This window comes from Pimephales promelas, chromosome 3 (assembly GCF_988280905.1).
Source record: "Pimephales promelas chromosome 3, fPimPro1.hap1.1, whole genome shotgun sequence".
In the NCBI taxonomy this organism is placed as follows: domain Eukaryota; kingdom Metazoa; phylum Chordata; class Actinopteri; order Cypriniformes; family Leuciscidae; genus Pimephales; species Pimephales promelas.
This window is the reverse complement of record NC_142771.1, coordinates 33,113,485-33,134,228: the sequence shown is the minus strand read 5'-3', so window position 1 is coordinate 33,134,228 and position 20,744 is coordinate 33,113,485. Positions and strand designations below refer to the sequence as shown.

The 20,744-nt window shown below is 41.3% G+C and overlaps 2 protein-coding genes across 3 annotated transcripts in view; one reads left to right on the top strand and one right to left on the bottom strand.

Annotated features, from left to right (window-relative positions):
• Positions 1 to 11,062: 11,062 nt before the first annotated feature.
• The window catches only part of shisa9b (shisa family member 9b), a 45,107-nt gene continuing 35,425 nt past the window's right edge, over positions 11,063 to 20,744 (top strand). The window contains exons 1-2 of one of the 2 annotated variants that reach the window (XM_039686305.2): positions 11,063 to 11,930; positions 18,261 to 18,382. In XM_039686305.2, coding sequence (XP_039542239.2) covers positions 11,422 to 11,930; positions 18,261 to 18,382 — 631 coding nt within the window. In that variant the 5' untranslated portion in view covers positions 11,063 to 11,421. The remainder of the gene's footprint in view (positions 11,931 to 18,260; positions 18,383 to 20,744) is intronic. The other variant, XM_089128758.1, reaches the window with a different exon arrangement.
• On the bottom strand, positions 13,317 to 18,109 carry LOC148982049 (uncharacterized). Its single transcript, XM_089129324.1, has 2 exons — positions 16,322 to 18,109; positions 13,317 to 13,344 (listed from the first exon to the last, which is right to left on the bottom strand). Exons 1-2 carry the CDS (start codon positions 17,752 to 17,754, stop codon positions 13,317 to 13,319), a joined length of 1,461 nt encoding a protein of 486 aa, XP_088985450.1. The 5' UTR covers positions 17,755 to 18,109.

The window sequence follows — 20,744 nt, the reverse complement described above, 5'->3', positions numbered from 1 at the left end:
CTGAAATGAGATTCCCCCAATCCATATACAGGCAAACTGAATTATTTCAAAGTCATCTTTGCCAGTTTTCTCTGTTTTTGTGCAACATATACTGCACCTTATGTTTTGTTTTATTACACATAATGAGGAAGATGCTTACATTCACAAGCTGCTTCGTTAGGTACACCTCACTAGTACCATGTTGGACCACCCTTTGCCTTCAGAACTGCCTTAATTTTTCATGGTATAAATTCAAAAATGTGCTGTAAACATTCCTCAGAGATTTTGGTTCATATTGGCATAATTCAGTCACACAGTTGCTGCAGATTTGTCGGCTGAAAATCCATTATGTGAATCTCCCGTTGCACTGCAACCCTATTGAATTGAGATCTGCACCTAATTTCACAGAAAATAACTGATTTTTTGACGATCATGTCATTTCATTTTAAATTGTACTCAAAACACTGTAAAATTACAAATAATATCTGTAAAATAAAAATGCAGCTGTGCATTTTAGGTATTGCGACATTAATGACAAATTCCAGTCATTCACATTTTTTATACAGAAAATTGATTGTATTTTTCATACAGTATTTTTTTCTGTTTTCTTAAATTACATAAAAATGTATGTAAAATTATAAATATAACCTATGATTAAACAGTAACAAAACAGTTAAATGATAAAATGGTTAAATGACTGGCCGCCGAAAAAAAACCCCGTCTCGGTTACATATGGTAACCCTTGTTCGGAACGGAGACGTAGGTCATGACTGACCAATATGAATCTCGCTAGAGGCCAATCTACTTCGAGTGAAACTAAAACAAACTTACGTTTCCGTTCCCTCTCTTAGGGGACGAGGGTTACCATATGTAATCCCATATGTACGTTCCCTATCGGTCAGTCACTACAACGTAGGTCATGACTGATCAATAGGAATCCCTACCAAAGCGCCACAGCCGCTGCACCCCATCCAGCACCCCCATGCAAGCCTCTGCACCTTCTTGCCTGGAAGGAGGGTTACATGGGGAGTGTCTGACACTGTTGTTCCTCTATAACCCATACAGTGAGACTTTGGATAACACTAGGAAAGCGTGCCCTTTTCTGAGGAAGCACTGTCAGAAAAAAAGGTACAAAAGCTGTCACTGGGGCAGCACCTTTTCAAAAAGGTACACTTTTGTACCTAAAGGGTGCATACTGGTACCATAATTGTATATGTACCATGAAGGTACCAATATGCACCCTTTAGGTACAAAAGTGTACCTTTTGAAAAGGTACCGCCCCAGTGACAGCTTTTGTACCTTTTTTTCTGAGGGAGGGGAACGCTGCGGAAGCCACTTTCTTCAAAGAGTTATGTGGAATACGTATGGACTAACCCGAAGGCTTTACTGCATATGAAATAATGGGTGACTTAGCCCAAGGGAAAGACACGGGCTTCCTTCTTAGGAGCAACCATGGAATATATACACCTATGGGATCCATGAAGTGTCACATATATGGAACCCAGACTGGATCCGGCTCTCAAGGATTCAGAGGACAGGGGCCTGGACGCTCCGCCATGTCCGGGCCAAGGGTTTTGTAGGACTCGACAGGTTTTTCACTCTAGAGCAATAGGGTTGCACAGTAGGGTGCAGCAAGCCAACAGAGCGGGGGCCTCTTCTACTTGTTTAGGGTGAGAACACGGGAGGAGACCGGCTCTACACGTAGGCTATAGTATCTAGCGAACGTGTAAGGTGTCGCTCAGCCCACAGCTCTACAGATATCCCAGGAGAGTGCATGCAACCTGAGCGGGCAGGGCAGCCTTGAGCTTGGTAAGCCAAGGCGATGACGTCCACTATCCAGTGGGCCATCCTCTGCTTGGAGACAGCCTTTCTGCTGGCCTCCCTAACAGACAAAGAGCTGGTATGAGGTCCTGATGATTTGAGTTCTGTCCACGTAGAGTGCGAACGGGACAGAGCAAAGCCAGGGCTGGGTCTGCCTCCTCCAAGGGCAGCGCTTGCAGGTTCACTACCTGGTCTTTGAAGGGAGTGGTAGGAACCTTGGGCACGTAGACAGGCCGGGGTCTTAACAACACATCGTTGTCACCCGGCCCGAACTCTAGGCACGATTCGTCGACTGAAAATGCGTGCAGGTCTCCTACCCTCTTGACAGAGGCCAATGCAACCAGTATCAAAGTCTTCATGAAAAGAAGCTTTCAAGTCTACTGATTGCAGAGGCTCAAAGGGAACGTCCAGAAGTGCTCAGAGCACCAGGAAAAGAGGGTATGGAGGGGGGTCAAGGAGGTCTTAATCGTCTCGCCCCCCAAGAAACCTGACAACCACGTCGTGCTTTCCAACTGTTTTACCATCTATGTGGTCGTGATAAGCTGAAATAGCGGCAGCATGAACTTCGAGGGTGGAGGGAGACGGTCTTCGCTCCAACCCTTGCTGCAAGAAGGAAAGCACAGAGCTTATCGAACATCTTCGGGGGTCCTCCTGGCGAGAAGAACACCACTCGACAAACAGGTTCCACTTCCGGGCGTAGACACGTCTCGTGGACGGCACCCGTGCTGAAGTGATGGTGTTAAGTACCTCCGGAGGTAAGTCACCTAGAACCTCTGCGTCCCGTCCAGGGACCAGACATGGAGTTTGAAGATTCATGATCAGAAGATCCATGATCCATGATCATCCATTTGAAGATCAGAAGACCCTTCCTCAGAGGAATGGGCCAGGGAGGGACTGTCACAAGGAGCATGAGTTCTGGGAACCAAGTCCGGGTGGGCCAATAGGGAGCCACCAGAAGGACCTGCTTCTTGTCCTCTCTGACTTTGCACAATGTCTGTGCAAGTAGGCTCACTGGCAGAAACGCAAATTTGCGAAGGCCCCGGGGCCAGATGTGTGCCCGTGCATCCATGCCGAGTGTTTCCTCGGTGAGGGAGCAAAACAGCTGGCAGTAGGAGGTCTCTGAGAAGGCAAACAGGTCTACCTGAGCCTCCCCAAACTCGCTCCAGATCAGCTGAACCACCTGGGGGTGGAGTCGCCACTCTCCTGGAAGCAGAGCTCATGATAGCTCATCGGCCACACGGTTGGGCAGGCTGGGGACATACATGGCTCGAAGCGACCTCAGATGGTAGTGATCGAAGCGAGTTGCGACATGCGACAGGAGCGTAGACCACTTTGTTGGTTGATGTACTCATGGGTCGCAGTGTTGTCCGTGCGGACCTGCACGTGTGGACCTGCACTGCAGAGCGAGATGTACTGCCAGCAACTCGAGACAATTGATGTCAGAAGGCAAAATGCACCTCAAGTTTATTGTAAACCCTAGAGTTGGTTGTGCATGAAAATCCCAGTAGATCAGCAGTTTCTAAAATACTCAGACCAGCCCATCTGGCACCATCAACCATGCCAAGTTCAAAGTTAAATCACATTTCTTCCACATTCTGATGCTCAGTTTGAACTTCAGCAGATCCTCTTTATGTCTACATTCCTAAATGCATTGATTGGTTGATTAGATATTTATGTTAACAAGCAGTGGAACAGGTACCCAATAAAGTGGCTTGTGAGTGTTTAAATTAAAGTGGACTTAAACTTTTGGCCCCTACTGTATACTGTTGTACAATTGCCAGCCATGAGCTCAAATCGGGGATCACCGTATGTATAGTTTTGAAGTAACTCTTTCATGAGAGCTAAGCATTTTGGCATGTCAAAAATCTTTGGTTTGTTTACTAGAGGGACATCTACTACAAGCTTTTGCAAACGTGCAAAAACGGTTTGTTTTATCTTGAGAAGCCAGCTGCTAAAGCAAGGCTGGATATGGGAATTGAAAACAAATGCAATTTGCAGATTTATTTTCTCCTCTGTCACACAATCCCCTTCAATGTCACTGTCATTTTGTGTGCTGAATGCCTGCTAACAACAAATGTTTTTTTTTTTGTTTTTTTTTTTTAAAGGGTTAGTTCACCCAAAAATGAAAATTAAGTCATTAATTACTCACCCCCATGCTGTACCAACCCCGTAAGACCTTCGTTCATCTTCGGAACACAAATGAAGGTATTTTTGATTAAATTTGAGAGCTGTCTCACTACCACATTGGCTCCTAAGGGACTGGCTCTTGACGGCCCAGAAAGTCAATGAAGAAAATGTTTAAATATCCCATGTGACTACAGTGGCTCAACTATAAGTTTATCAAGCGACGAGAATACTTTTTGTGCGAAAAAACAAACAAAAATAACGACTTTATTCGACTATTCCTTTTCTTCATTGTTGGCCTGAAACGAGACTTCCTTAGATTTCCACGACGCATGCGCGAGAACTGAACTGAAGTAGTTGAAGGAGATCGCAATTCTCGCGTATGCGTAGTGGAATGACTTCATTTTCATTTTTGGGTGAACCAACCCTTTAATAAACAACCAAAAAATCCATTCTTTTCACGAGTTCATGATATCGAAATCAGTTTACGTGCTTTGCCGAAACTGTGGAAAAATGTCCCGGGGGTTAAACAAAACTGGATGAATTTAATCTTTGAGTCAAGTCCTACAAGAATCTGAGAAACAATTACAGAAATTGTTTGATACAATTACTTAGTTATATTGATTGAAACACTAATGTTACGGTTAGGGTTATTGCATATTCGAGAATTACTCTTTATTTCAGACCAATGGGTCCATATCAAAAAACAAACAAAGTAGAAACAAGAACAATAATATAATATTATTATATTATAGATTCTAATCAAACTCTTACAGCATCTGGTATTCCCAAGCTGTCTCTCATCCAAGTACCAACCACGCCTGACCCTGCTTACCATCTGAGATCAGACGAGATCAAGTGTGTTAAAGTTCGCTTTTAAATCCTCTATAAATTGGCCCTGTTTAAATGCATCACCATTGCCTCATGCAGAAAGGTCAACATTCATTTGTGTGGTAATCATGCCAAAAATGCTGTAAACTGAGGTTATCTTGTATTGAACACAGAGTATTTCGGTAAAAGCCACGAGGCATCAGAAGAATTTAAATTCAAAACACCAGACAGAATCAAACGTTTAGTACTGGCGATAATGATGTCACTGATGATGTAAAGAGACAATCTCCACAATCTCTTTAGACACATTATCACTTTAAATACTCCTCTGTGGGATGCTGTTACATATCTTGAAATCAAATGATTAAACTGAGTCACTGTCTGGTTCCTCTTCACAAGGGAGAGTCACGCACAGCTTGGTGTCCTTTTCTAGCAAGCAGCAAGTGATCAAGGGCTCACGTCACACTCCACATGGCCAAAGACAGATCAGCCAGGCCTGACAGAAGGTTGGGGGAGTGACGGCTGCAGCTCTCCAGACTATGGGAAAAGTGGCTGTGTATATAAAAAAAGTGTGGGATATGTGTTGTTTTTCTATAGTATATATTTATATTAAATCAATGTATTTAAAAAATGTACATACATGTAAATTTAATTGTAAAATAATTCCCATTTTCTGTAATATGCTATATAATTTGCATACAGTATACAATCATTACAAAAAATGTATGCATGTGAAAATGTTTTGTGACAAAGGTTGGCGTGTCAAAACAAAACTTTGGTCTATGTACATTTAATATTATTTTAAAAATGTTATATTTAATAAAAGGAATAATTACGTCTTTTTGTTCAATTATTCTTGTTATTAAAAAAAGAAAAGACTGTATTTCCAAAAAAAAAAAAAATAGGTTGCTTACAATCTTTTGTAAATCTGCAGCTTTTTATCTTTCACAATACACACTCACCTAAAGGATTATTAGGAACATCATGCTAATACTGTGTTTGGCCCCCTTTGGCCTTCAGAACTGCCTTAATTCTACGTGCCATTGATTCAACAAGGTGCTGAAAGCATTCACGAAGAAAAGGTTCTAAATAACATTAATATTTGGAATCCCTGAAAGGTTCTATACAATCAAAAAATTCAAGATATGGGGGTTAGAAAATGTATATTTAGATCATTTTATGTAGTTAATCAATATCACATTCAGAGTGCCATTTCAGTTTTTCTTCTCCAAAAATCAGCATGATTAAAATGTGATATTAAGTTAGTACAACAGTTTAATAAACAATAATTTAATTACAACTACAAAATGTTGCAGAATAATGTAATATATGAATAATTAATAGCCTATAAAGAACCTTTGTGCCAAAAGAGTTCTTGCTTGTCACTATAGAACCTTTTTTAAGTATAAAAGTTTCTTTGGAGTTGAGTAAAGAACAATATAGAACCCCAATGAACCCTTTTTTCTAAGAGTGTTCTTTATAAATGTTGGCCCATATTGATAGGATAACATCTTGCCCACAGGACTGCCGCATACTGGATGTTTTTCCCTTTTCACACCATTCTTTGTAAACCGTAGTTGTGCGTGAAAATCCCAGTAACTGAGCAGATTGTGAAATCCACACACCGGCCCGTCTTGCACCAACAACTATGCCATGCCCCTAAATGCATTGAAGCAACTGCCATGTGATTGGTTGATTAGATAATTGCATTAATGAGAAATTGAACAGGTGTTCCTAATAATCCTTTAGGTGAGTGTATAGTATAATAGCTCAATTCCCCCGTTTTACACTTGTATTTATGATTTGACCTGGGCAGAAGGCATAAGAGGTTTAAATTGATGTATAATGACTGATATAGTGACGTCAGTGAACACACTGTCTGAAAACAATGATTCAAAACTTGTTAAATATTTGGTTCTATCAGTCAGGTGACCTTTTCTCGGGGCCGCACAGCTCTATTCTACTGCAGCCAGAATCCACAAATCATACGGTGGCTATTCATTCAAGATATACAGCGGCATCTAAAACAGTCTGGCCAAGAAGTAAAGTATTGACATGTTAAATTGAGCGTGATGGCTCATTGCTCGCCAATTGCTATTCTTCCTAAGTCAAAGTGACACAGTATGGGCTTTTTTCAATGCAATGGTCTGATCAGAAGTTGCCAGCTGTTCTCTCCGAGACACCCGAGCAGAGTTTTGTCTCTCTAAACAAACTTTGATAAAATCCCAGAGGAATGACTGAACTATTTACAGCCGTCTTTATAGATACAAAGAGAAAAGAACCATGATTCCCATGACAGCCAATTGCAAAGAAAGAAGCTTTCAGTGGCTCGGACTAACATCAAAAGCAAATGAGCAAGATATCTCAGGTGGCAGATGGTGCTTTAAAAAAAATTCCAGATTAACACCAGCTCCAAAAATAAATGATCTATGACAAACTTTGCGTAAGTTTACGCATGATCAAGGCTCTTCATTGTGATGGTGATAACAAAGGACTAAAAAAACAAAAACAAATCAATAACGGAGGATGCAAATGGCACAGTAAAAACACGGTAACACTTTAGAATACGGTTCCTTCGTTAATGAATAACTACACAAGAACTAATGAGTAACACAATATTAACAATCTAGTAACTATTATTAACTAACAAGAAACTCTGATTAACGAACTAGTAAGTAATAGCGCACAGACGAAAGTGGTAGTGCACTATTAAGTAATCAATAACTACTATTTTTTTTAATACTTCCCAGAGAACTACTGAAAAAGTTTATTAACAATCTAGTAACTACTATTAACTAAAATAAACTCTTATTAACGAATTAGTAAGTAATAGCTCACAGATGAAAGTGTTACTAGATACTTCTGTGGGAGTTACTAATTATTTGGATTCGTATTATAAAGTGAAGATCATTGGAACTAACTAGTAATTACTCAAGTGTTACTAAAGACATTTTCTAAAAGTATACTAAAGTTCACCAAAAATCTCAAACGGTTGCACAAATCATGACTAGATCATGTAGTAACACTTGAGTAATTACTAGTTAGTTCCAATGATCTTCACTTTATAATACGGATCCAAATAATTAGTAATTCTCACAGAAGTATCTAGTACTTTCATGTGTGAGCTATTACTTACTAATTATTTGGATCCGTATTATAAAGTGAAGATCATTGGAACTAACTAACAACAGCGCATAGGAACAACAGCGTTTGGGGGACATGAAAACACAAACTTTTGAGAACTGGTTTAAACGTTTTTGAAAACGACACCGTTACAAAAATGCAAATATGTGAAAACTGTGACATGTGCATGCGAATTACAAGTTCAGTCTATAGTAGTGCTTCTTTACAAAGTTAACTATAAAGAGTAAAGACTGCATTCGTCGCCAACTACTGGCCTGGCATGCATAATACAGTGTTTTTCGCATTTTTTTTTTTTTTGCAGATCATTTTAACTATTTGTCTCACTGTAAAAAAAAGAAAGAAATATTTTCAAGATTTGTTATAACAACATTTTTTCTTTCGTCAAATCAACTTAAATAATTTATTTAGTTCAGATAACTTATTAATTTGAGTTTCTGATGATTAAATCAATCTCCTTCATTGTAAGTTAAACCAACAATATTTTTTTTTTTACGAAAAACGCAAAGGAAACACTTTTTCGTTTTTAGTAGGATCGTTGTTGTGTAAACACCCTGAAACCGAAGACTTCTCTTTACAATGAATGCAATACAACATTTGTCATTACAGATTGTATTTACGTTATATATCAATTTGACTGAAAAGTTGTACTGAAAGATTAGCATGAATGTCTCTATTTGGTTTGTCCCTCTTGTGTCCCTATAGTGGTAGCAGAACATAAAACCTGATGATCTTTGATTTTCTAGCATGATTTGAAAATGATCTGAACTAACACAGTCTCATCTCAAGACGTCATTTAACCGTTAGGATCCGATAACGTCATCTAACCGACATTAACGGCGGATGTTGACGTACATGGTCAAAAGACGTCCCAAGTTATATTGCGTCTTGGGATCCGAACAGTATCTTAAGCTTCAATGGAAGAAGAACACTGGACTGTCTTTAGAAAAGTCACTTATTTGTTGTAGCATTAGTTCTTAATTGATTACTCAAACTAGAAATTGTGCAGAATATTAAATCATTGTTATTAATTTACATGTACATATACTCAGATTGAATGCTTTTATCCAAAGTGACTGTACTTTTTACATCATGATGGTCATTTTAAAATGTGGTTTCCAGAATTGCATTCCAAATTCTAGATTTTCAAAGTGTTCAAAGATTTCTGGGCCCCACTGTCATCAAATACACACACACAGACGTGTGAATGGATGGATGCATGAAGATAGATAGATATAGGCTATTATTTATGCATATAGCTGACAAAAACTGTATTTTAGTTTCTGAAAGACATATTCTTTGCTCTCCAGAAAGAAATAACCTGCTGGGATGCACGATCGAATGAATGGGATAATTTACTATGTATTGACCTTTAGACAATGGGGTGCATCTCTTGCGCAAACCGTCATTCAGATTCAGCTGTCCTTTTTTACAAAAGATTGAAAAAAAAAAAGACGGCACTTCTCCCTGGCTTTCTGTATGTTTTGAAAATCACTCTTCTAAGTCAATAGGACCTGGAAAATTAAATTAGGCCATTATGTACCTGGTTACCATGGCAATAACAAGACCAAGTGATCCCTTAGTGTCTCTCAAATTTACTGATGGCCTCATTGACTCATGCATTCTGATAACCCTCATTTCTGCAACAGTTCTGCTGTTTTCATGAGATTTTAAGTATCTGCTCAGAACATGAATATTCGAAAAGGAGCCATGAGCCTTATGTAATTTCATTAGTGCTTCTTTCTTTCTTTTCCTTTCATAAATTACAGTTTCTGCCACCTTAGGCATGGTCTATTTGTCCTCCCAAAGACAATGCACATTGCTTATTCATCAACATCAGTATGTAATGAGATTATTCAGAGCTGTGGTCTTGTTTGCTGTGCCAAATGCCCATAAGGACCGATTGTGTCTCAGTGATCATATAATTCTGTAACAATATAACACAAGAATTCCCAGAATGATCCACGAAAAATGATTCTACGTTATATGACAAATAAACAAATTCATAAAACATCAGATATAACTGGTGGTTTGTCACTATGCACTGCATTACAGGGTGCAGAAAAGTAATCCACTGTTTTGGGATGAAAATGAAGCTGAAATGAGAAAATTTAGGTTAGATAGAATTTGCATTTACTTTAATTTTTAAAAATCTCTAAATAATTGTAAACACTAACAAAATTGCCAATTTTGACAAGTGTATGAACAACCACAACCTAAAGCTGTGCTGATAATGAATCACATGTCGATATTTAATATGTGTTGATCCAGTTTAATTCCTAAATGTTTAATTTTCCCAAGTATTATTATTATTATTATTTTTTTTTTTCATTTTTACTGCAGGTTGCTGCTAAAATGCAACCATGCACCATTAAAACTTCAAACTCAGAATTAGCCCACTTTGTTTATACTAACTTCCAAAATCTCTTGACTCCTATTGGTAGCCGCAGCTCGACTTTCATCGCTGTGGTTTCTTTTGCTCGGTCACTGGAAATTGCCAACTCTCCTTTAAATTAAATAATATCTTGTCACATTGTTGTTGTTTTTTTTTTTTTTTTTTTTTTTTTTTTTTATCTTGTCACATTGTTGAATCGCAATGTGAACGCTCATTAAACGTAAATCCGATTTAAAAATGGCTGCGCATAAAATCAACCCGCATTGTCTGGAACTCCCTCAAGAAACCAAAACAAAACAAATGGAGGGGCGGGGTTAAGGTTTTAAACATGTATGTAGCCTATATATATATATATATATATATATATATATATTGTAACATGGGGGTAATATTGTGCAAACCAGCTGAGAGGTCCAACGATTTACTCCAATGCCCATTAGGAACAAAATTATGCCTGGCGTTTGAAGTTTTGATGGTTACATTTTACAAGTGGCCTATAAAAAAAAAAAACTAAAATATTTGCTGTAAATAGGCTAGTCGATCATCTTGAGTCATTCACGACATAATTCGCACATTGCAGCGTACGAGTTGCGCATTCATTTACGCGCAACATGTAGGCTATACTTTAGCCTATGTGAGAATCACATGCACAGGACTAAATATTGATTGACACATTCTGCTCTCTCTCCTCTTAATTCTTTTGCTGCTTCCTTCCATGTGCCCATACTTGGGTCCCCTCCTCCTCTCTCATCATTACGCATTCAGTATCACTCAGCGCTCCGTTCAACCGCAGCTCATTGCGATCCAGGCGCTCCACGCTCCCGAGTGCTCAAAAACGCCGTTGTTTAGGATAAGATATAATAGTAGACAAAACACAGTATAGCTAGTGTTTATTGCAATGCCACACTTGATACGATAGAAATCTCCATATTCAAACATTTGCATACTTCAAAACCTTTATAGACTAAACGTGGGGCTGAAGTATATCATCAAACATGATCATCTCGGATGGCGGTGATGTTTTTGATGGAGATATGCGTCCTGACACTTCATGACAAAAGACACCCAACTCTGTCTTTCAGCGTCCGTTCAGCCGTGGCAAAGAAGAGGAGAGGAGAGAAGAGCGCAGGATGAAAAGCACTGGCTTACTACTGGGTTACTTTTTGATGAAAGTTCTTGTGTGCGACGCGGAAGGAGAACCTGGGAAGAACCTGGATGGTCTGGTGACAGCTTCAGGGTCTAACGACTCAAGAGACGGGGAACAAGGTCTCTCCGAGACCCCTCATACGGAGGACAGGTGTCGGGGTTATTATGATGTGATGGGTCAGTGGGATCCTCCGTTCGTGTGTCGGACGGGTAGTTACCTGTACTGCTGCGGGACCTGTGGCTTCAGGTTCTGCTGCGAGTTTAAAAACTCCAGGTTAGATCAGACCACATGCAAAAACTACGACACCCCGCCGTGGTCCATGACGGGCAGACCACCGCCGAAGATGATGGACCAACACGATCCCACTAAGGATAAAACGAATTTGATTGTGTATATCATATGCGGAGTAGTTGCAATCATGGCGCTGGTTGGGATATTCACCAAACTTGGCTTGGAGAAGGCGCATCGACCTCACAGAGAGAACATGTCCAGGTAAGAGAGGTTGAATAGCCTAAGTTCAAGTTCAAACGCTATTGTCTGCGTGGTTGTGGTGGAGCTGCGCAGTTTAGCGACGGACAAAATCAAATTTAAAATTCTCCCAAAAGCAAATTAGGCATGAGCTGCTGTCTTTTACATATGAATACACTCTGACTGCATCAGTAATCATTTTTAGTTATCCTTTGTATTTTTTATAAACTGTTGTAAATTGTAATCTGTATAGTTTACCCATTAGGAAAGAAATGAAATCAAATGAGATTTAACCAAATTACCAGGGTAATATGCATATCTACATTTTACAACTTTACATTCTGTATGCACTCGTGTCTTTTCCTTAAGAAGTTGTAAATTGCTTGTTTTGTTGTGGAGTGGAAGAGTTTATTCCATGTGAAAGAACATTACAAATGAGATCTTATTATATCAACTGTTTCTTGTAGACAACATTGCTATTAAACAGAGAGAAAATTGAGAGTTGTTTACATAAGTCGCTTACTTCACTGTAAAAAAAATATATATTTTCACAACATTTTTTTTTTGTCAAATCAACTTAGATAATTTATGTAGTTCAGATAACATAATATTTTGAGTTTCTGTGAATATTTTGAGTTTTAACATTTCAATGAACTTAAAATTTTAAGGCAACCAGGTTACTTATTTTTTTAAGTTAAACCAACAATTTTTTTATAGTGTTGTTTTTACACCGTAAAAAATATTTTCATGATTTGTAATCACAACATTTTTTCTTTTGTCAAATCAACTTAGATAATTTATGTAGTTCAGATAACACAATATTTTGAGTTTCTGATGATTAAATCAGTCTCTTTCATTGTACTAACTCAATTTTTCAATTTCAATGAACTTAAAATTTTAAGGCAACCAGGTTACTTTTTTAAGTTGAACCAACAATATATTTTTTACAGTGAGAAGAGATCTGACACAATCACAAACTATTCCAAAATCTGCAATCAGATCTCCTACATTTGTTTTAAAGAAGGGTCAAAGGGTCTAAGGAAGCACATCGTGACAGCTTTTCGTACCTTTTCTCTTAGTGTTTCATTAAGAACTCAAATATTTATCACACTCTTCCTAAATTATCAGAGCTTTGCTATTTGAATTATACTTAATTAGCTCAACAATCAGACTGTAAATCAAGAATTACCTCAGTTGTGTATGTTTTTTTTTTTTTTTAATTTGTCCTGAGATTTATTATTTAGTCTATAAGTTGATATAAAAAATAAAATCTAAGATGACGGTTTCCGTCTGGGATGTCATTCGGCAGAGCTCAAGGCTTTCAAGGATTCCACTGACACAACTCGATCTCTCACCATGACCTTGTGCTAGTTTTTCTTCAACTTCTACTGGCTTTATTGTCCTGACTATCTATTTATCCTTCACACGGTCTGCAACACTGAAATGTAGAGAAGGACAGTTTCACAGACATGCATTTGTTTGAGGTTTAATGTTTAATGGGCATATTTAAGTGGTGGAAATGTACAAAGTAAATTTCTTTTAAATCAAGAATATATTTATTTATTTATTATTAAAAAAAACTAAAGACCAGACATGCTTTCTCCTAAAGACACAGTATAAAATGTTGATAATCAGAGAGAGCTGAAAGGAGATGTACTACAAAATATACTGACTAGCATTCAGGTCTAATTCATTTGTTGATCAGCAAACATTCATCAACATCTCTGTAAGTCTCTAATTATCTCCATGGTGAGGCACCGATTTTGTCAGAAAAAGCGTGTACTCCAAACAAACAAACACACACATATATACGCTTACTCATCTAACCATCAGTAGAGAGGTGTCCGTGACATTAGTAGGATAATGGACACTGATCTGTGTCTAATGATGCTAATATTTCAAGGACATTCTATTTGTGCAGTGACCTTTCATTCCTTCTTTCACTCTATTTAGGCACGAACACAATAAATACTCACATGGGCCATGGTATCCTTTCCACCACCTCTTACAACTAGTCATCTACACCATTTTAATTAAGTGCCTTTTGAATATGTCACCGTGCTGACTTGCACCATTTTAATGATTTTCATGATGGTTGAATGTATCTCCGCAAATATTATTATTCAAACTTTTTTTTATTTTTTACCATTTCAAAGCATCATGTGAATTAATCTATCAGTTTTATGTACATGAGTTTGTTTAAAGACACCAGGAATCCCAAATGGGAATTTCCAACACTATCTTACGACCAATTCGTACGAATTCGACGCATGATTAAAAAGTGTCTAATTTGTCTAAACCTGTCTTGTCTAAATTTGTCTTGATGGTTAGGTTTAGGGGTGGGGTCAGGGATAGGTCATTCGTACGAATTCATACGAATTGGCCAATTCGTAAAGCATGTACGATTTAGCAAAAACGTATTAATTCGTACGAGTGAGGTCGTATGAATTGTTACGAATTAGCCACTTTTTAATCATTCGTCGAATTCGTACGACTTGGTCGTGAGATCGGGTTGGAATTTCGTAGCTTTTAGATCATGTCTTATAGGTCAAGTTAGGTCAAGCATATACTAAATGCTGGGTAAAGCTGTCTTTTAGCAGATATACACAATTTAAATATTTATTTTCTGGGAACACAGACTTAAACGGATAGTGTTACGCAGCAAGTTTGAACTTCAGCAAGAACCAATGAGGTTCATTCTCGTGTTACGTAGCACGTTTGAGCCTCTGTAAGAACCAATGAGGTTCATTCACGTGTTACGCAGCACGTTTGAGCTTCTGTAAGAACCAATGAGGTTCATTCTCGTGTTACGCAGCAAGTTTGAACTTCAGCAAGAACCAATGAGGTTCATTCTCGTGTTACGCAGCACATTTGAGCTTCTGTAAGAACCAATGAGGTTCATTCTCGTGTTACGCAGCACGTTTGAGCTTCTGTAAGAACCAATGAGGTTCATTCTCGTGTTACGCAGCACGTTTGAGCTTCAGTAGGAACTAATGAGGTTCATTCTCGTGTTACGCAGCACGTTTGAGCTTCTGCAAGAACCAATGAGGTTCATTCTCATGTTATGCAGCACATTTGAGCTTCAGCAAGAACCAATGAGGTTCATTCTCGTGTTACGCAGCACATTTTGTGTGGAGAGGACAGAAAGCTCTCAGATATCATCAAAAAGATCTTTATTTGTGTTCCAAAGTTAAATGAAAGTCTTATGGTCTTTTGGTTTTGGAACAACATGAGGGTGAGTAATAAGTGACAAAATTCCTTTAAAAATATTCATGACACATCTTGCACAAAGGGGCATATCTAAGTTTTTATCCAATCAGATGCTCTCCAGAATGAGAATGTTCCTCCCACTAATACAACCTGTCAGTTTCATAGCAGATTCATGGAATCTGATATGAAACTAAAACTAATTATTGGCAATTAAAAAAAAAAAAAAAAAACGTTTTCCTTTTGCAAAAGGAAAGAAAGCGGCTGAAAGTCTTTTTATGGTGTGTTTCATGTACCACACTATCATTTCGGTCTAACATAACTGTGTCACGATTCAAAAGGAGAGGGAGAACTCAAATGCAGTATAAGGATTTATTTAACAAAAGAAAACAAAACACAAAGTAAAAACCCACAAGGGGGGAAAAACATGAACAACACTGAATACTCAAAACACCACCAACTAGGAACACACAGACCAAACCAGGAAACATCTGACAATGAACCGACAAAGACTGCAAACAAAAGGAGGCTTATAAAGGGAACAAATCAAGAGGGAACAGGTGGAACAACTCAAACACTAATCAGGTAACGAGGGGGAGGGATCAGACAATGACACGAGCACATGGCCCAAAATAACAAAACACCCATGTGCAACACAAGACAGGACAGGCATGTGACATTACCCCCTCCCTACGGAGCGGCTACCAGACGCTCCATCAGGCGGGACGGGAGGGACAGACCAGGGCGGGACGGGAGGGACAAATTGTTTAGTCCTGGGAGACCTGGGCGAAACAAAAAGTTCATCGGGCGGCCAGGACAAAACACAAAGTCCATCAGGCGGCCAGGGCGGAGCAGAGCCCTCGGGCGGCCAGGGCGGTGAAGACCCTTCAGGTGGCCAGGGCGGTGAAGACCCCTCAGGTGGCCAGGGTGGAGCAGACCTGTCGGGTGGCCAGGGCGGTGAAGATCCCTCGGGTGGCCAGGGCGGTGAAGACCCCTCGGGCGGCCAGGGCAGAGCAGATCTTTCAGGTGGCCAGGGCGGTGAAGACCCCTCGGGCGGCCAGGGCGGAGCAGATCTTTCAGGTGGCCAGGGCGGTGAAGACCCCTCGGGCGGCCAGGATGGAGCAGATCTTTCAGGTGGCCAGGGCGGTGAAAACCTCTCGGGCGGCCAGGATGGAGCAGATCTTTCAGGTGGCCAGGGCGGTAAAAACCCCTCGGGTGGCCAGGGTGGTGAGGACCCCTCGGGCGGCCAGGGCAGAGCAGATCTTTCAGGTGGCCAGGGCGATGTGGACCCTTCGGGCGGCCAGGGCAGAGCAGATCCCTCAGGACCAGACACCGGCTCGGGAACAGGCGTTGGCTCTGCCTCCGGCTCGGGAACAGGCGCCGGCTCAGGAACTGACACTAAAACAGACAAAAGAACAGACACAAACACAAACAAAAACGCTGGGTTCTGAACCAATATGAGCTCCGGCTCAGGGACAGGCATCGGCTCAGGGACAGGCTCAGGGACAGGCTCAGGGACCGGCTCAGGGACCGGCTCAGGGACCGGCTCAGGGACCGGCTCAGGGACCGGCTCAGGGACCGGCTCAGGGACAGGCTCAGGGACAGGCTCAGGGACAGGCTCAGGGACAGGCTCAGGGACAGGCTCAGGGACAGGCTCAGGGACAGGCTCAGGGACAGGCTCAGGGACAGGCTCAGGGACAGGCTCAGGGACAGGCTCAGGGACAGGCTCAGGGACCGGCTCAGGGACCGGCTCAGGGACAGGCTCAGGGACAGGCTCAGGGACAGGCTCAGGGACAGGCAGCGGCTCAGGGACAGGCAGCGGCTCAGGGACAGGCAGCGGCTCAGGGACAGGCAGCGGCTCAGGGACAGGCAGCGGCTCAGGGACAGGCAGCGGCTCAGGGACACCGGACACCGGCCTCTCCAATATCCGAGCCAGCCGCTCCAGATAGTCCCAGTTCAGGAAGGCAGACGGGACGTGAGCAGTCTCTTGCTGGGCAGATGGGACGTGAGCAGTCTCTCGCTGGGCAGACGGGACGTGAGCAGTCTCTTGCTGGGCAGACGGGACGTGAGCGGTCTCTCGCTGGGCAGACGGGACGTGGTCAGTCTCTCGCTGGGCAGACGGGACGTGGTCAGTCTCTCGTTGTGCAGATGAAAAGTGACCAGTCTCTGGATCGGCCTCCAGGAGAATGGCGGGCTGCTGAGGACCGGCTTCCGGACACTCAGGGAGGTTGGAGGTCTTTCCCCTACTCCGCCGTCTCTGATGGCGACGTGCCGACTTGGTGCTGGATGAGATCGTCGGTGGATGATCGAGGAGTGACCGAAGCGGAGAGTGGTTCCGGAGCTCACCTCTGGGACCTTCTCTCCTGCGACCTCCATGGTTCCCCGAAACCTTGGCCAAACGCTCCGACTCCTCCCTTTGACTGGCCATAAAAGCGAGAGCCTGAAAAATGTTCATTTTACCAGGTCCGTTGGAGGCCGGAGTCATTCCATCATGCCTGATCCTGGAAAATTGAGTGGATCCAAAAGTTGCAATGGTATAGTCCGGGCAGTCCAAGAGATCGTCATCCATGCAATCATCAACCTGCATCTCTACCCCAGTGTGCCATCCATACTGCTGAGTTCTCCAAATTGGTCGGTTCATTCTGTCACGATTCAAAAGGAGAGGGAGAACTCAAATGCAGTATAAGGATTTATTTAACAAAAGAAAACAAAACACAAAGTAAAAACCCACAAGGGGGGAAAAACATGAACAACACTGAATACTCAAAACACCACCAACTAGGAACACACAGACCAAACCAGGAAACATCTGACAATGAACCGACAAAGACTGCAAACAAAAGGAGGCTTATAAAGGGAACAAATCAAGAGGGAACAGGTGGAACAACTCAAACACTAATCAGGTAACGAGGGGGAGGGATCAGACAATGACACGAGCACATGGCCCAAAATAACAAAACACCCATGTGCAACACAAGACAGGACAGGCATGTGACAAACTGATCCTTGTAATCCCTCTTTGTCAACATTTTTGATTTGGAAATGTCTGTCAAGAACATTACAAATATGTATTGAATTGCTCTACATCAATTTACAGTGTTTTTTTTTTTTTTTTGTAAGATGAGTAAACAAAGCCTTTCTCCGTAGAGCCCTGGCCCAGGTGATGCGCCAGACAGCTCCAGGAGAACACGTGGAGAGGGAGGAGAGTTTGGCAGTGCATGGACAACACTACGAGAACATGCAGGCCAGAGCAACAGGAAACAACCTGCGTAAGTAAACCTGTTCCTTACCATCAGAGCTCATGCACAACAGGTCGAATCCATGTCACTTAAAGCTCAGTTTAGCTCGTTCTGGAAAACACTCTCCGCCGTGACAATCCAATAGTCGCAGATGCATCTTCTTCACCCCGGAGAAGCAGCTGTGAGGTCCTATGGCTATTCATCAGTAAATATCTTCGCCTGCTTGATTCGACTCCTACTGAGAACAGGGGAAGTAGTTAGAGAAGCCCATTTTTGTCATGTCCGGTGGGCTGCAGTAGCACTTGTGTGCATCTATAGTGATAATTTAACATGCTGAGATAGTAATTACCACAGGCTAAGTGGCTGACTAACACACAGAAAGCACACACACTCTCTCTCACACACACAACTCGATCTCCCTCTCTCTCTTTTCACCTCACTCATACTGTTATTTCATGTTAATAATACAAATGTGCAGGAAAATATGATAACTATAGCGAATTATCACCTTAAAATATCCAGTTTGCTTTTATAAAAAGAAAAAACATCTCATAAAACGCATAGTTCTGGTCTTGGATGCTGATTGATCAATACAATAAAATATAAATGCTGTTGGTCCATAAAGAATATTATAAAATGGATATTTCTGGTCCTGGATGCTGACTGGTCAATACAATATAAAATGCGTAGTTCTGGTCCTGGCTTGTGATTGGTCAATACGAAGCCCAAGTGTTATGAACTGCTCCAAGACTTGGATGCAGCTTTATTGAGGAATAGTCGTACAGGCAGGGTCGAGAATCAGCAGACAGGACAATGGAGAACACACAGTGGGAATCCAAGAAACAGGCAGAGGTCAGGGCAGGCAGCAATAATCAGAGTCCAAGAACAATCCAAAGTCAAAAACAGGAACAAAACATGGAAAAACGCTCAGAAATGCAGACAATCGGTGGTTTGCAGTCACGTGATTGTGTTGACGCGCGGAATGCAGATGGAGTGCAAGGAGTGAAGAGCGCAATGGACTAGATGGAGGAAAATCCGTACTGTACTACTTTGACGCTATTACAAGAGACATAACAGAAAATCGAAACATATGTTGGAAGTGATCCTTACGTTATGAAGAGGACCGATTTTCAACTGAATTGAGAGATTTGCCTGCCATCGAGGCTGTAGATATCAGCAACTAACTCGTCTTACAGACATACTTTGACTTTATTACAAAGTTCGGAAACTGGTACGTTACACAAACAGCCACATAAGTGTATTTAAACACCTGAATAATGTAATTATAAGCCACATAAATAATGTATTAACTCACATTTGACCAAGTGATCACTGCACACACACACACACACACACACACGGGCATTTTCCCATTCGGCTCCTCCCGACCGCAGACGTAGGTTTGCAAGGCATTTTTCCCAGTGTTTTTCTGTCAATTTCTTGTATTTTCCACCCTTATGAACAACAACTTTTGGCACACGATAAAAACTCCGCGTGGTTTGGTCGATTTGAGCAACCATGCCAGATAGCAAACTGACATTGAATCAACGTGGAAATATGACATCGTTTTGCTCATCGAATTAACGTTGAACCAACGTCAGTCTTTCAAAACTAACGGAAAATCAACTTGAAATCAACGCGTTTTTTTTCAACGTTATGAAAGCAAACCAATTTTCGATTTTTAGCTTTGAAGAATGCCGCGTCTGACGTTGGTTCAACGTTAATTCGATGAGCAAAAGCAACGTTGTTTCAATGTCATGAGAGACGTCGTTTCCACGTTAATTCAATGTCAGTTTGCTGTCTGGGATAAACGACGCAAAACATAGGCATTTTGAGTGTTATAGTGCTTCCTAAATATAGAAAATCACTTCCTGCCCTCCATCTGCGTTTCGCGCCATGGCAGTGCAGTGGCGTGACGTCACGTGAAAACAATCTATACAGTACAACAAGACTTCGCCGTGAGTGAATGAGAACACAAGGTATTTATAGTGTGAACTGAACAAGACAATGAGAACCAGGTGAATGAGATGAGTGCTGATGAGTCCGGGCAGTGAGTTCTGGGAAATGTAGTTGTGAGTGAAACATGAACATCTGGTGTGTGGAGTGCCCTCTGGTGACTCTCAAGGGCACTCCACCTGGTGACCGTTACACCAAGACATGATATAGTAACAGCTGATCGCCAAATCAAAGCTCTTATTATTTTGCAGATTATTTTTTGTTGCAACATTGCATTGCAACACTATTTTGTCAGCGCAGTCTCATCCCAAGGCATCATATAACTGACGTCTTGGGACGTCTCTTGACCATACGTCAACATCTGCCTTTTTAGGGTACCCTTAAACATTGGTTAGATGACGTTATCAGATCCTAACTCTACCCCAGACCTAAACAT

Coding starts and splice junctions, on each gene's coding strand:
- LOC148982049 (XM_089129324.1), bottom strand. CDS start 17,754: ATGAACCGACCAATTTGGAGAACTCAGCAGTATGGATGGCACACTGGG. Junction 13,345..16,321: donor CCACCCTGGCCACCCGAGGG/GTTTTTACCGCC, acceptor TCTACATTTCAG/TGTTGCAGACCGTGTGAAGG.